The 16,481-nt window shown below is 52.1% G+C and overlaps 3 protein-coding genes across 3 annotated transcripts; 2 read left to right on the forward strand and 1 right to left on the reverse strand.

Annotated features, from left to right (window-relative positions):
• Positions 1 to 1,891: 1,891 nt before the first annotated feature.
• On the forward strand, positions 1,892 to 5,470 carry N7539_000588 (GPI inositol-deacylase; the record flags this gene model as incomplete). Its single annotated transcript, XM_056930192.1, has 3 exons — positions 1,892 to 2,476; positions 2,587 to 4,950; positions 5,018 to 5,470. 3 exons carry the CDS (start codon positions 1,892 to 1,894, stop codon positions 5,468 to 5,470), a joined length of 3,402 nt encoding a protein of 1,133 aa, XP_056794485.1.
• Positions 5,471 to 6,630: 1,160 nt separating this feature from the next.
• N7539_000589 (uncharacterized protein) lies at positions 6,631 to 6,933 on the reverse strand (the record flags this gene model as incomplete). Its single annotated transcript, XM_056930193.1, has 2 exons — positions 6,631 to 6,824; positions 6,885 to 6,933. 2 exons carry the CDS (start codon positions 6,931 to 6,933, stop codon positions 6,631 to 6,633), a joined length of 243 nt encoding a protein of 80 aa, XP_056794486.1.
• Positions 6,934 to 12,343: 5,410 nt separating this feature from the next.
• N7539_000590 (putative translation elongation factor eEF-3) lies at positions 12,344 to 15,550 on the forward strand (the record flags this gene model as incomplete). The annotated part of the gene is made up of 1 exon (XM_056930194.1): positions 12,344 to 15,550. One exon carries the CDS (start codon positions 12,344 to 12,346, stop codon positions 15,548 to 15,550), a length of 3,207 nt encoding a protein of 1,068 aa, XP_056794487.1.
• Between the last annotated feature and the right edge of the window lie 931 nt (positions 15,551 to 16,481).

Below are 16,481 nucleotides of genomic sequence, written 5' to 3' on the forward strand. Positions count from 1 at the left end.
ATGTGCCTGCTAGGTTATCTAGGTTGCGGCCTCATAATAAGTGGCCGGGGTTTCTTCATTTCCTTGATTTTTCTCCACCGGGCTTGGACCTGGGTTGGACACTCGGCCTACTTTGAAAGTTACTTTGAAAGTGGCTTGCTTAATGCTGGTACTTTCGTCATTGTCACCTCGGCAGCTGCACTGGTGCAGGTGGTTGGCTGGTACATGTCGGCAGGAGGTATAGAATAGGCAAGGTTGGCGTGTCGCTATTCCTTAAGAACCGCTACCTACTCCGGGTTCCAAATACATGGTTACTCGATCACCAGTCACTGTTCAGTGTTTACTGTGTAGAGTGTTCTCACAGTCCCCGTCAGATTATTGTCCAATCCACTTTTGACACTAAAGCGCTCACAGTCTTACCAGAGCTGTAATGTATTAACAGTACGTTAATCCTACCGCATGCAGTGAGGCTTCCGTAACACATTTGCTGATCCATACAGAAGTTTTGTACATGTAATATGTATGTAATATTGATCATTCGCCACTAGCGTGAAATAACGTTGGAACAATTAATTAGTGGGCACGGTACTATTCATCCTAGCATTCAGACCATCTTTCAATCCAGATGTATCCCATTCAGCGATAATTAATAGTTCTGATCGTCAATATTGAATCTGCTGTACCAGATGACAACGCGCCATCAGGTCGTGCCCCAGAGGCAAAATAGGTTTACCATACTTCATGTGGAGGAGAATGCTCGTGCTATATTTTGAGTCACGAGTCAGAGATCGGTGCTGCGTATCCGAATCAAGCTTTACCTTAGCGCTGACCAAGAATTGACAAAGTGCAGGTGCTTCCTTCAAATCTAGGTATATCCATCTTGCTTGCATGGTCCAGCCGTGCACGCTCCCAGAAAAATTGAACTATGCCAAGGTACTCCATGCGCTTGGACGATGCAAAGTCCTGATCCATAGGAGAACCTTAACTGCCCAGAAAGAGCTCCGTCTTGATATGCTAGGCGCGCTTGTCTCCAACTACATGAAAAGCTTGGAACTCGTTTCCTGCTTGGAGGCCCGAGTCTATTTAGGCAGAAGAGTTCACTACTGGTCCATCACCGAGATTTCCAACCCGGGTGCTCCGATAAGGCTCCTCTGGTGATGGATCGTCATCGTTCTCGCTTGTTGGTGACCGTGCGCTGCCAAGATCTCAGCCTGACAGTGCCAGGTGCGTCGACGGGGAGCCGCGAGAAAAGAGAACTTCCAAAGTCAGGACGAACGAGTGCGTGGTGAGTCCAAATCAGCGAACCTCCACCTGCAGATTTGTACGGTACCTTGTCCGGCAATTCAATTTATAGTCCAGCTTGCGACATAGCCCTACCTCCCCTCAGTGCTCTCCCTGAGCATCCTGGTTGATATTGGGTTCTTGTGCCCAGAATCTGCTCTATTCTGGCCGAGTGGAGAATCGAATTACTTTAATTCTCGATTTTTCCAATCTCTTTTCCTCTTCGATTGCTTCCACTTCGACCAGCGGACGGATGAGCCCGCCCGTGATTCCCAACCGGTGGTCCGTTTGATTTGTGGCCCTGCTGGTGCTCTCTGCCGCTGCCGTTGCTGGGCGCATTGCCTTGCCGTCCTGCTCTGCTCAACTGCAGCTCTTTTCCTCACTTTTTCACGCTTCCCTTTGCTCTCCTCGTCAGCCTTTGCGACTCGCATCGTGTCGCTGTTCCGTGTCTCATACCGATTGGGTCCGGCGAGACCGACCTCCGACCGACACGACAGGCCCTCCCGTGCCAAGATCCACCCCCATCGAAGATTCCCCCCGTTCTTCCTTATCCCTTGTTCGGCTGTCTGCACTACTCGTCTCCCCCCCCGACTCGCTCGGTCCTGGATGAGTTTCGACTCCGCTTCCTCCAATGCACAGACGCTCGTCTGGCTCTCTGGTCGCGGACGACTCTGACAACTCTTCCCCCATACGCGCCTCCGACGATCATGGGACGGGTCCGGGCCTGGGCAATGTCACCGAGTCCTCCAACGAGAAATCGCACTCGAACATAGCTCGCCACGGTACCAGTTTTGATCTACGCCGAGATAACGGTCACTCCACGCCGCGATCGCGGAATTCCAGTGTCTGGCGCAACCCTGCTACGCAGCTCTCGACCGACGTCAAGACAATGCCTCCTCCGGGATCTCCGCGACTGCCCATGGAGGCATCCTCCCCCGAGAGTCGCCGCGCGCGTCAATCGAGTCTGCGCAGTCCCTGGTCACTCTCCATCCTCACAGCCTTGACAACACTGTGCGCTCTCGCCTTTCTGGCCTCGATTGTCAGCTCCTTTGCCACTCGACAGCAAGGGGAAGCCGGATGTGGTGTACCCATGATGAGTCCAACCTTCATCCGCATGTTGGAATTTGACACAGAACATACCCGTTTCGCCAGCAAATACAATCTATTCTTGTACCGGGAGGAGGGCGTCGACCCCTATACACAGGATAACATCGGGGTAAGTGGAAGACTTCTCGCGGCGCCGGTGGGCGCATTGGGCCACAGGGCTCGGATTTGAGGGGCCCGGGTCAGGTGATGGGTTGCTGATGATTTGCGACGCGTATCTAGCTCAATGGCGTCCCTGTGCTTTTCCTGCCCGGAAATGCTGGGAGTTATCGGCAGGTTCGCTCTTTGGCCGCCGAGGCTTCGCGACACTATTACGATGTGGTGGGTCATGACGAAGCCCGACACGCCGCCGGAGTGCGCAGCCTCGACTTCTTCATGATGGACTTCAATGAGGATATGGCAGCCTTTCATGGGCAGACCTTGTTGGACCAGGCCGAATATGTCAATGAGGCCATCTCATACATTCTGTCACTCTACCACGACTCCCGTCGTACTCGCCGTGACCCGGGCCTACCGGACCCCAGCGCCGTCATTCTGATCGGACATTCGATGGGCGGGATTGTCGCGCGGACCACCTTGACTATGGCAAACTACCAGGCCAATTCGGTAAACACCATCATCACCATGTCCACACCACACGCGATACCCCCGGTGTCCTTTGACTCGGACATTGTCCACACCTACAAGCAAATCAACGATTACTGGCGAGAAGCATATTCGCAGACGTGGGCCAACAACAACCCGCTCTGGCACGTTACCCTGATCTCGATCGCGGGTGGCGCACGCGACACCGTCGTGCCATCTGACTACACAAGTATCTCCTCCCTCGTCCCCGAGACCCACGGGTTTACCGTCTTCACCTCCTCCATGCCCAAAGTTTGGATCGGCATGGATCACCTGTCCATCACATGGTGCGATCAGTTCCGCAAGGCCATCATTCAGTCGCTTTTTGACATTGTCGACACTCGTCGTCCATCGCAGACCAAGCCTCGGGCGGACCGGATGCAACTCCTCAGGCGGTGGTACCTGACTGGTCTTGAGTCCGTTGCGGAGCGAACCCTCTCGCAAAAGGAGCCAGACACGCTTCTGACGCTGGAAGACAACGCGAACACTATCCTGTCTCAGGGCCAGCGACTGGTTCTCCGGCAACTGGGTCAGCGACACGGCCCTGATGTGCGCCTTTTGCCTATCCCACCCCAGGGTGTCTCTGGCAAAAAGTTCACCCTCCTTACTGATCAAACTTTTGACAAACAAGGCCACATCGAGGTTCTTTTCTGCAGTGTGTTTCCCTTGAGTAATGGCAGGTCCACGGTGTTTTCCATGAATTTGGACTTTTCTGGGGGCACTGTGGGCTCGACTCGATTGGCTTGCAAAAGCGCTGCCGAGGATGTCATATTTTTGCCCGCGTCAAGGGCAAACTCACATTTCCCTTACGATCGCGTGCCCCCATTCTCGTACCTTCAATATGATTTGGAAGATCTGGCAGAACATCAGTTTGTGGCTATTGTGGACAAGGCAAACGTGCCCTCCGCGGGTTTCTTAGTGGCCGAGTTTTCCGACAGCTCGGACGCGGTAATCCGTGCCAAGGTCGGGTTGGGCAGTCTGCTGAGTGCGGGCCTGAAGATGCGCTTGCCAGCGACTCGTCCGATGCTCACTGAAGTCAACATCCCCGCATTGTACTCCAGTCTGCTCAACTACAAGCTGAAGATTGAGCGCAAACCGCAACAGGAGGAGCTCTTCGCTCCATTGCTTCGTCAGTCAATTCCCGACCCCCATGAGTCCAAGTTCTTTGTCAATGTGAATGATGTCAACGTCAACTTGCATGGAATCGCACCTTTCATGCCGTCTCCGGTGCGCGAATCTGTCTCTGCAGGGGGTGTGTCTTTCCAACTGTGGACGGACCCGACTCCGGGCGAAACGGTGGACATCTCTCTGTCTATCGACATTCGTGGGAGTTTGGGTGAACTTGTCATGCGCTATCGGACTGTGTTTGCGGCCTTCCCACTTTTAGTCGTTGCAGTGGTCCTTCGCAAGCAATTCCAGATATACGACCAGACCGGTTATTTCATCCCTTTCACCGATGGCCTTGACCGGGCCATGCGATCCTCGTTGCCCCTCTTGCTGGTGGCCATGTCACTTCTGGCGACGTCCCTAGCTACCACGAAAGCCCTGCCGCAATCGGACGATCCTTTTCACTGGCGAACCAATTCCACCGAAACCCCTTTTGACTTTACCAAGAACGATCTACTGCTCGGCTCCCAAGACGCTTTTTTCTGGTTCCTCGTCCCTGTCTTTGGTCTTGTCAGCATTGGGGTTTGTGTTGTCGTCAATTACCTTGCGCTCTGCCTCGTCACGATTTTCTCGCTGGTGTACGGTGCCATCATTAGCAAGTCAGGCTATATCCGCCGAGAAGACCGAGGCAATTCGACCGTCTTCACAGCTTCAACCCCCCGCCGTCGCGTGATTCACACTGCCATTCTGCTTCTGCTCGTATCAACCGTCATTCCTTACCAGTTCGCCTATATGGTAGCCTGTATCGTGCAATTAGCGACCACAGTGCGCAGCCAATGGCACGCAAAGGAAACAGTGAGCTTCCCCCCTCTCGGTCATTTCTGCGCTGGAAAGCTGCAACGTTGCTGACTCGACTTTCTAGCGATCGATTTCTCACCTCAATTTTAACAACTACGCCCATTCTATCCTAATTCTGATGCTTTGGATTCTACCCATCAACGTGCTCGTCCTCCTGGTGTGGGCCCATAATTTGGTCGTGCACTGGTTCATGCCCTTTTCGTCACACCACAACGTCCTCTCCATCATGCCGTTCCTCCTTCTCGTCGAGACCATGACCTCAGGCACTATGATCCCTCGCATTACTACCCGTCTGCGCCATGTGACGTCCGTCATCTTCTTCGCCATCGCCATCTACTCGGCCGTCTACGGAGTCACCTACGCTTATCTCCTCCACCACATGGCCAATCTTCTAGCAGCTTGGTTCGTGGGGATCTATCTCGTCGGCAGTGGCTTTTCACCGAGAAGGTTGTGGCGCATCATTGACGATGATGAAGCTCCAGATATCTCTGGAAAACATGTTAAGAAGAAGCCATGAGACCTGTTTTGAAATGAAATGTCGGTGTTTTTTAACATCCCTTTTTCTTTTGCCTTTTTTCCCCAAATTTTCTTCTACTCTTTGCCGCGCCTACCCATAGAAAGTGTTTTGGAGTTGTTCGCTCTAAATTTGTCATGTACCATCATGTTCAGGGTTCTCGTGTGTCCCCTCTACGTTCTTACCAGCGGTTCTGGTGGGTGTTGTTTACCCGCTCTAGGGTTCTGTGGTATAGCGCATAGGAATCGGAGTCTAGCGTCTTTTTTTTTACTCTTTTTGGCTCGTCCTCCAGATATCTTCTTCCTTTTCTTCTTTTCAGGCTTCCCTTGAATTCGGTCACTAATATTGTATCGGCGTTTTCATTGCCCAGAGCTCATGGAAGCTGCCCTTTCCCCCTTGGTTGAACTTGGAAGACTCTCGATACCTTGAACGGGTCGGTTGCCAACAAGCTCGATGTGGAAGGGACTCGGTTTCAGTTGATTCCGCCGATGGTTCTCAGGGAACATAGACCAGTAGCCTTGGAGGTCAAGACGCCGTCCTTCTGGGGATTACCTATCTACGTCGCGAAGCGATTGGCCATGACATATGCGAAGCTTGGCGGACGAGGTCAATAGCGCCAGAACACGGGTCTTCCGTTCTCCTCTGGAGTGCATCTCGTGTCTTGCTGACTACTACAGATAGTAGTCCTGGTATGATACAAGCTTACATATCGCGCTTCAAAATCTTTTCAATGGAGAACATCGAATGGCCTTGTCAATGTGGCAAGGCTGATTCCAAGGACGGAGCGTCAATGTCAACGTAACATTGTGACTGAAGCAATGCACCCACCCGGTTCCTGCAGCTGTCAAAACCTTAAACCAACCAAGGCCAGGGTCCCAGGCTCTTCTGCATACGTGGTGTCCGATCTGGGGGCATTTAAAATTTGCATTCCATTCCATGTACCTGAATCTCTTTTGCCCATACTTACCACGGACTCATCGACGCTTCTCAGCAACAGCCCTTTAATTCTCACAAGACATCTTCCTCCAATCCTCTTTCCTTCTGGCTCTTCATCATCATAGGGCAAAGTGCGAAAGGTAGTTGCCGCGCCGATGATCAAATAAATTACCATGAGCATTCAATGCTTACCGATCTGGTTATTCTATTTGAGAAAACAGTCATTGTCAAACCAGCACGCCCAACATCACGTCAAAGATCGGACCTTGTCTTCGTTTTAGTCGGCCAGTGAGGAATCGCCGTGAAAAGAGATATAGGTAGACCATCACCAAGGGAACGGTGACATCGAACACTTTCTCGAGCCAGTCTGCGAGTTTGTAGATCTCATCTGCGATGGAATCAATTGTCCCACGTTTCAAACCTGTTGATATCTTGGTCAGTGACTACAGCCGGCATGACCCGGTACGAATTTACCACGTACATATGGCATGAACGGCCAGGGGGTCAACCTCGCGATCCCGAGCAGCCATGGCAAAGCAGAACTGTGTACGGACACAGCGAGTGGTCAGCAAGTGATTTCAAGTCTCAACTTAATTCTGAAGCGCACAAGATCGATCAGCCGCTCCCAATTTCATGCACTCAGGCCAAAGTGGTCTTCTCGTCTGAAAAGTTCGAGAAAAGACATCTGAATTACCGTGGGATGGCATGAAAGTTTTGACGTACTTGGGACAGCAAACGAAACACAGTCATCGACGGCGAGGGGGGCAGCAAATCCGTCTGCCATTTTCGATGAGACAAGACGAGAGGGACTTCAATTCTCTTTTTTTCTGGAACAAGCAGTTTTTGAACAAAACGTTGTTGAACGAGCTCGAAGAGTGGCTGGCGAGTGAAGAAGATTCTACTCTAGGACAATTTCACGAGGCCATACTTCAAACGGCGCTGGGTAAATTCCTTTTGAAACGTCTTCATCAGCCGCTCTCATTCCATCAGTCCATGCTAGTTCACGTTATTCCGGGTACCCAAGGTTTGGCTTGGACGAGTCCGTTACAATGGAGATATCGACAGAAATGATGAGTGATTCCGACCTTCTCGTCTCTGCTCGTTTGCAGTTCAAGACCAACCATGAAGGCAAAATGTGGACTTGTTCTCCTCCCTGGTGTGAACAGGATATCTTCTCTTTACTTCTCTCTTCGCCGGCGGCTTCCTTACGTCTCTCTTGCTGCTTCGTGTGCCCGTAGACTGAAGTATCCGTGCGCATCTTGTTTCCATCACTTTCCCCCTCGCACATACTCTGATGCTGGCCAACCTTGCCTTTTGACGCTGGCCACGAACAGATGTATCAAGGTCGTTCAATGCACTGACCGAAGTGAGCATCTTGAAATAAGTCGCCTCTACTGGATTGCACTCCATCAGACCTAGATCAAGCTATGGAGCAATGGTGCTTGCTCCTGAGACATGGCGCCCTTGTCTCGTCTCAAAGTGCCTCTTCTGCTTCTCTTCACAGATCACCCAATACCTTGGTGACGCTTACTTTGCTTCCACTTGCGCGTGGGCCTTGATCACCCTCATCCAAAGAGGACGACCTGAAGGAAACAGATTCGCAGCGGCCTCGAAAAGTACTCAGTGGCTCAGCACCCATGTTAGCTTTTCTTCGTGATCAGCAAGTAGTCCTCATGAATGGCTGGACCTGGATTTATCGTGTACTTCGCGAACGGAATAGGGCCGCGAACTTCTGCAAAGCTAAGCCGCGTCCTTACCTCGTCTGATGGAGATGAGCACTTGCAGAGCTCGTGCGCGAGGAAGGATTCTCGCATAGAATCGGCAGTGTCGCCTGTGTAGTCAGTTGTCAGCGATCTGTCTCCCGTCTGTATTCCGAGTATCCCACGAAAAGCACGGTATCGAGAAATACCCTAGGCGAAGAGCAAGTCATGGCCCACGAGGTCAAACATGGTTAAAGTGGTAGATGCGTGGAATGAATAGAGAAGAATATTTCCTTATCACCAAGTTCCGACTTTTCGGTCAAACCCCTTTGATAGATCACCCCCTCTATCTGTACACACATCGTACTATCCCGCGATAGATTGATCCGATGGTCTTTCTAACGGTTTTTCCCGCTCCCCATTAGCCCTGTGGGAGTAGACACACGACGTGCACCATCATGTGGGTTCGGGCATGATTGGAGGAATGATATCCTCTACGATTCTTGCTGTTGGTCCATCTTCAGGTGTAACGTGCCATATGCATATCCGTTGGATGTTCAAATAACTGTCATTAAAGTAGACAATCGGCCGTCCTACGCTAATGTTGAGAGAAGGCCAACCAATGGAATATGCATGAACGACGCTGATTCAGAGACAGATCGAGAACGGAGAAGTATTCCATGACCGCGATTGAAATTGATGCTGACCCTAAAATATAGACTTCACTATGAAAGGGGACATGCAAGGGGTTACCGGGGGAGGGATCACGGCCGACGAATACGAGGAACTCCATTGAGGTTGTCCACATGCAAGAGCAGCGATGGGTCCGACCACGGATGAAAAAGACTTGTTGAAAGTAGATAAAGGGGGCCCCTTCGAAGGGCTTGAGGGCTGTTATCATCGATGGGGCGCATTCAAAGACGATGCGGATCCCGTATCCACCCCCAGGTTCTTAATTTCAACAACAGACTACTCCCAGTGCAAGAGATACACCAAGTCCACACCATAGCGACGAGGTTTTCCACTTCACTGCGTCTTGCTAGTTCGCTAACTCCCAAAACTGTGACTCTGGGCTGTTGACAAACAAACCTCCATGATGACTTCAATGACTCGATCGCAACGTCAGCACCCAGACTTTGGGTTCTCCCTTGGATCGCTAACTGGCGGGCGCATCCCAATCAATGGCTAGACAAACGCCACCAACTGGACAGTTTCCTGCAAACCTCCCCATTCTGTGTTGGAACTCTAATCGCCCCCCTTTTTTTTTCGGTTTCATTTCCCTCCTTGAGATTAGTCGTGTCATGCTCTCGTTCTCCTCTACCGAGGGGAAATTTCAGCGAATCCAAGGCACGGAATCAGTAAGTCAATGTTGAGCGAACAAGAGCAGTGCAGCCAAGCCACTGGGGCTCTCGGATCGTCTCCGGGGTTCAGCAAGGATACCTCGTATAGCCGGCAACCACACAAGTGCACAAAGACATGGATTTGCTGCCTCATACAATTCATGAATCTGACACGTCACCGATGAGAAAAGGATTACCAGATTACACATGAATACCCCAAAAGAACATCTGTCCAGGGTCACGCAACGCAATGTGGTCTGTCGTCTGAGGGGGAAGAACTCAGAAATCTGAGATGCCTTCCAACACATGAGCATCCTACAGGCCGACCCTGAAACAGCAGGGATGCATCCGTAGTCCAGCGAGACTGCAGCCCGACAAAAGCGGGATGCAGCCTCGTACTCTACCGAAAATTATTCTTTTTCTCTCGTCTGTCGCCTATTTTTCGAGTAATGCCGTCTCCGAAGTCCTATGTGCAGTATCTTGAGGTCCGAAGGTAAGTCGTGGGTATCTGATAAGTTTTGAGCGATATAGGCGGGTTGTCCTTTCAGAACCCTTTATTTCCTGAAATCCGCACTGAGCGTCTCGGGAGTCAACATCGATGACTAGAACATCTTGACAGCCCGCCTCTGATTATGAATCTGAGCACTTCCTCTCTTTCTTTTCTTTGAGGCGTGCAGGGGTAGAAGAAGATTTCCAATGGGGCTGAATCCCATCTGGATACGTCAAGCGATGAGTGATTAGCTGCGGTCAACTTGAAACAATTGGGGAGCGGTGGATGTGATGCAGGGGACCCTATTCGGCAGGGCACATGGGGTACATGTGAGATACCTCCTGAGGTACGAAGTTGATGGAGTTTCCGAGTGTTAAAGGGTTTCAGCCTCGAGGTTACTTTCAAGTCCTTGGAAGCCCACCCTTTGATGACCCTGGGTAGATCGGTCTTTCTTCCTACCGCTGAAGTATTCACAAGAAGATCGCAGGTTGAGACTACAGCTAGAACAGGACCACTCAATAATGCTGAATCCGGACGTTTTCAGCCAGTTCTGCTCATTTCTCAGCCTCGGTCTTAATCTCGAATTCTGGCTCTGGAGATCGTGTAGTCAACGTGACCGCGAGAAAGTGTCCGACTCTCTCTCTCTCTCTCTGGAGCTCAAAAGTCATTATCCAGGCCCACCTGACACGAATCATGCTCCAGAGATCTCCATTCGACCATTATTATTACGGTTCTAGAAGACGTCAACAGAAAAGAAAAAAATCTCTGAAGATCTGCAAACCCGGTGATTGGGTGTTTGTAGGGCTGGTTGGGGACTGCGCCACCGGATCATGAGCAGTGGCGAATTCGGAAGCCCCAGGCCTCGGTGCCGGGCCCCGTCGAAGGACCCTGGAGCCCGGAGGCCTCACATCGAAAGTTGCATGGAAGTGCAGTGCTCGGTAGTGCGGCAGTAGTTTAAAGGATTGGATCTGATGTCTATTAGCATCAAGTGACTGTCTGAAAGTTGCGGCTGTCAGGTCAGGGAGTACTAGTAGAATTCATCATTTGACACAAATCAACATGCAAAAGTGGACAAGATCGACTCTGGTGCTATGTGCCATCTACGCAGTGCTAGTACATTACTAGATACAACGGAGTTCATTAGGTTGCCCCCCTGCTAAACAACAAGCACTCTGTTGTGTTTCATCCCCGGATTTGAGGAGGTCTCCATCCTGAGGCATCACCCTTTCCCGTTGATCATGCATGTAGACTGCGATACCCCATGTGCGCCGGAAAGACCTCGGCCGATCAAGACCTAACGTGATACTGTACTTGGGCCCTGACTTGTCCCAAAACAAGAGCGATGTGAGTATTCTCGATATTCTCGGGCCGCACATGTTGTAGGTTGCACCTGGACTGTCTCCAGGGCCGAATGCCGTTCAACTTTGTCGCTTGGGTTGATAGACTACGTTTTGGGCCTTGTCTGGCAATAGACAGAGTAACGGTCATTTAGAAGCATGATTCTCGGCCGGGCTGCTCGTGGTGCTTGAATCCCTCGAGAGGACTGCCTACTAGTCCCTACTTTACCTAGTACCTACTCAAGAGATACCTATGAATTCACGGTCACTCGTGTCCGGCGTCTAGATCGTGCAGCGTACCTGGCCGACGCCTCCCTTGAAGCAACAGTCTGAAGAGCAGGACTTCACGCATAGACAAGTGGCGAATCTTGATAATCAAAGATGAAAAGGGTTATTTAGATTTTACCCACCTTGTAGGTTCGTTCGGTGTCACCATGCCGATGGTGGTTCTCGGAGAAAACCGTACCCATCTCCACGGCGGCAAAAAGCCCAGCAACAAGGTATGCATCATTCGAAAAATTTTCAGTCTCTCCCCCAGTCCGAACACAATTCAGTTGTCGGCAGTCTCTCCGCCAAGGCAGCCCGCCAATGATGAAACGGAGGTTGATCAGGCAGGCACCCCCTCCACCCAATCAGTACCGTTTGTGCAGACCCACTGACTTCCGCCAACGAGCTAAGCCTCTTCCGGACTAGCGGCACCGCAGCAGCAAGCCAAAAAAAAAAATTTCTGCGGTTGGGCGGCGAGGGGCCACACGATAAATATCTTCCCCCCCTTCTAATCGCACCCCTCCCTCCTTCACTCTCCCATCCTCTTCCCACCCCATCTTTTTTCTTGGGTTCTTTCTTTCCTGTTTTTGTTCTTTTTTCTGCACAGCCAGGAAAAAGTCCTCTCGCCCCAAAAGTTCTTCTTAGACTCGCTCTTCATTTTCAGAGCGTTGCTGCGTCTTGGACAGCTGACGCAGTTGGAGCCACTTTTCCAGCTCATACCGAGATACCCCTCCTCATAGAAAAAATCTCTTTCGTTTCTCCTTAATTTACGATTTCCTCCCGTCACCACACAACTCTCGCCCATCATGCCTGCCGTTGACGTTTCTTCCGTTCCTGCTGTCTCCAGCAAGGAGGTCGCCCAGTCGATCGCCGTCCTCGAGGACCTCATCAAGAACCTCAACGTCTCTACCTCCGCCGATGAAGTCAACGCTGCCGCCAGCAACCTGGCCACCCTCTTCAGCGGTCCTATCGATGAGCAGGCTCTGCCCCTGAAGGCCGTCGAGACCTTCAAGAAGCAGCTCGCCAACAAGAAGGATGCTTTGGCTCGTGAGCGTGCCTGCGAGGGTATCCGCGCCATCGCTTCCCACACCACCATCTCCCCCGGTGTCGAGCCTCACTTGGTTGACCTCCTCGGCCCCGTCTTGAACGCCGTCGGTGACAAGATGGTCCCCGTCAAGGAGGCTGCTCAGTCTGCCGCTGCCGCCATCGTCCAGGCTGTGAACGGTAACGCCGTCAAGGCCGTTGTCACCCCCCTCATCGACTCCATCCAGAACGCCCAGAAGTGGCAGGAGAAGATGGCCGCCCTCAAGTGCCTCGACACTCTGGTCGAGACCGCCCCGGCTCAGCTCTCTTACCAGGTTCCCCGTCTGATCCCCGTAATCTCCGAGGCCATGTGGGACACCAAGGCCGACATCAAGAAGGCCGCCTACTCCACCATGGAGAAGGTTTGCGGTCTCATCGTCAACAAGGATATCGAGCGTTTCATTCCCGAGCTCATCAAGTGTATCTCCAAGCCCGAGAACGTCCCCGAGACCGTTCACTTGCTCGGTGCTACCACTTTCGTTTCCGATGTCACCAGCCCCACCCTCGCTATCATGGTTCCCCTGCTGGACCGTGGCCTCGTCGAGCGTGAGACTGCCATCAAGCGTAAGTCCGCCGTCATCGTCGACAACATGTGTAAGCTTGTCGAGGACCCCCAGCTGGTCGCTCCCTTCTTGCCTAAGATGTTGCCCGCCCTGAACAAGAACTTCGAGACCCTCGCCGACCCCGAGGCCCGTGAGAAGACCAAGCAGGCTTTGGACACTCTCACCCGTGTTGGTGATGTCAAGGACGGCAAGATCCCCGAGGTCTCCACCGCTGGTGACATCGAGACCGTTGCCGGTATCCTCAAGGATATCCTCAAGGAGAAGAACTTCGAGGACCGCATTGCTTCCTCCGAGGCTGTCATCAACTACGTCGGTGCCATTGCTGGTCAGCTCGTCGACGAGAAGGACTCCGACAACACCACCTGGACCCAGAACGCCCTCCCTTACATCGTCGCCATCGTCGGTGAGGAGGCTGCCAAGCCCATCGCTGAGGCTCTCCGCAAGCGTGCTTCTCCCGATGCCGCTGCCGCTGACGAGGTTCCCTCCGACGAGGAGGAGGGTGAGGATCTTTGCAACTGTACCTTCTCCCTTGCCTACGGTGCCAAGATTCTGCTCAACCAGACCCACCTGCGTCTCAAGCGTGGTCAGCGTTACGGTCTCCTCGGACCTAACGGTTCCGGCAAGACCACCCTCATGCGTGCCATCAACAACGAGCAGCTTGAGGGTTTCCCCAAGAAGGACGAGGTCAAGACCGTCTACGTCGAGCACGATCTTGACGCTGCTGACACTGAGCTCACTGTCATTGGCTGGACCATCAAGAAGTTGAATGAGGTCGGTCTCGAGCCCGTCGAGTCTGAGGTCCGTGACAAGCTTGTCAACGAGTTCGGTTTCCTCGAATCCCAGCTCGATGGCTCCATCGGTGCCCTCTCCGGTGGTTGGAAGATGAAGCTCGCTCTGTGCCGTGCTGTTTTCGAGAACCCCGATATCTTGCTGCTCGATGAGCCTACCAACCACTTGGACGTCAAGAATGTTGAGTGGCTCGAGAACTACCTTAAGTCCTCCCCTTGCACCTCCATCATGGTGTCTCACGACTCCGGCTTCCTGGACCGTGTCATTCAGCACGTTGTCCACTACGAGCGCTTCAAGCTGAAGCGTTACCGTGGTACCCTCTCCGAGTTCGTCAAGCGTGTCCCCTCTGCTCGCTCTTACTACGAGCTCGGTGCCTCTGAGATGGAGTTCAAGTTCCCCGAGCCCGGTTTCCTCGAGGGTGTCAAGACCAAGTCCAAGGCTATCATCCGTGTCAGCAACATGTCCTTCCAGTACCCCGGTACTCCCCAGCCTCAGATCCGTGACATCACCTTCCAGGTGTCTCTCGGCTCTCGTATCGCTGTCATTGGTCCCAACGGTGCTGGCAAGTCTACCCTTGTTAACGTCCTGACTGGTGAGCTCATCCCCACTGCCGGTGATGTCTACCAGCACGAGAACATCCGTATCGCCTACATTAAGCAGCACGCTTTCGCCCACATTGATAACCACTTGGACTCCACTCCCTCCGAGTACATTCAGTGGCGTTTCCAGACTGGTGAGGACCGTGAGACCATGGACCGTGCCAACAAGATCGTCACCGAGGAGGACGAGAAGGCTATGGACAAGATCTACAAGGTTGACGGCACCCTTCGCCGTGTCGTCGGCATCCACTCTCGCCGCAAGTTCAAGAACACCTACGAGTACGAGATCTCTTGGGCTCTTGGTGACAACGTCGGCATGAAGTCTGAGAAGTGGACTCCCATGATGTCTAACGAGAACACCTGGTTGCCCCGTTCCGAGATCATCGTGTCTCACCCCAAGCAGGTTGCTGAGGTTGATCAGAAGGAGGCCCTCGCCTCCGGTCAGTTCCGTCCCCTTGTCCGTAAAGAGATTGAGCAGCACTGCGCCAACTTCGGTCTTGATGCCGAGTTGGTCTCCCACTCCCGCATGCGTGGTCTGTCTGGTGGTCAGCGTGTCAAGGTCGTTCTCGCCGCCTGCTCGTGGCAGCGTCCCCACATCATCGTCCTTGACGAGCCCACTAACTACCTTGACCGTGACTCTCTCGGTGCCCTTTCCAAGGCCATCAAGTCCTTCGAGGGTGGTGTTGTTATCATTACTCACTCTCGTGAGTTCACTGAGAACCTTACTGAGGAAGTCTGGGCCGTTAACCACGGTGTCATGACTCCCTCCGGTCACAACTGGGTTCAGGGCCAGGGCTCCGGTCCCCGTCTTGACCAGAAGGGTGATGACGACGAGGACAAGTTCGATGCCATGGGTAACAAGATCGTTGTTGAGAAGAAGAAGAAGCTCACTGGTTCCGAGCTCCGCAAGAAGAAGAAGGAGCGTGCTGCCCGCCGCAAGCGTGGTGAGGAGGTGTTCTCCGATGAGGACGACATCTAAATTGTTTAGACTTTTGCAACGATGCTCTGATTATGGAGTTGATGATTATGAATTTTCTTCGTCTGTTTCTTTTTTGCTGAGAACAAATACATTCACCTTGTTCAAATCAATACGTTTCATTGTAGATCCGTAAAAGTTATGGTTGAAGTATCGATTTGGCTATCAATATTTTCTTTATGACTGAACAATCTTACGATGGACTCCTAAGGCTGTTCTCTCGAACCATATCTTGCTTGCCTTGCTGTCTTGAATTTCTACGTGCGAGTTGTCTCTGCGCGTAGGTCAAGCCTTTGCCTTGCATGGCATATTCCTCGTACCCAAAATACTGTAGATACTAGACCTCAAGTGAAAAAAACCGAAGTCGTCGTAAATCTACAATGCTTCATTACGCACACCCTCGAACTTGATTAATCTTGGATTCTTCCAAGGTTCCCGTTATGATGATCATCGTCAAAGTATTGCCCGTTCTTATGGCCGCTTCGTACGATTTCCGTTCCTCATCCTGCCTTCTCTCAATGTCACCCCTGTTTTGTTCTTGTTTCTCCTTCACGCTGAGCGCAGACTGAGTCTTCTGATGAACAGCATGAACAGCGATAGATGTGCACTGTGCATGGCTGTTCGGAAGAGTGAATTCTCGTCCGTCTCCATTCTCTGGGCGAATTGAGGAACTGATGGGACTCGAGCGACAGATTTATATTGTCTAAGTAATGGAAGAGAACCCTCTTGCTGATTCAGAGGGTTGTTTTCCAGGTGTAAACGGGACGATTAGGCTCGAGGAGTCTCTTTGATGCATACGGATTCGGGATAGCGGATCAGTGCCTTAAGAATGGACTGCTTGTCTGGGCTACGGGCATTTCACTAAGCAACATGCGGACCACGAGAGACTTCTGAAAACCAGGTATATGATATTCCATACCGTCATGCCTTCGGA

The sequence above is a fragment of the Penicillium diatomitis genome (assembly GCF_028827545.1).
Source record: "Penicillium diatomitis strain IBT 30728 chromosome Unknown utg000001l_segment0_segment0, whole genome shotgun sequence".
Lineage (NCBI taxonomy): Eukaryota > Fungi > Ascomycota > Eurotiomycetes > Eurotiales > Aspergillaceae > Penicillium > Penicillium diatomitis.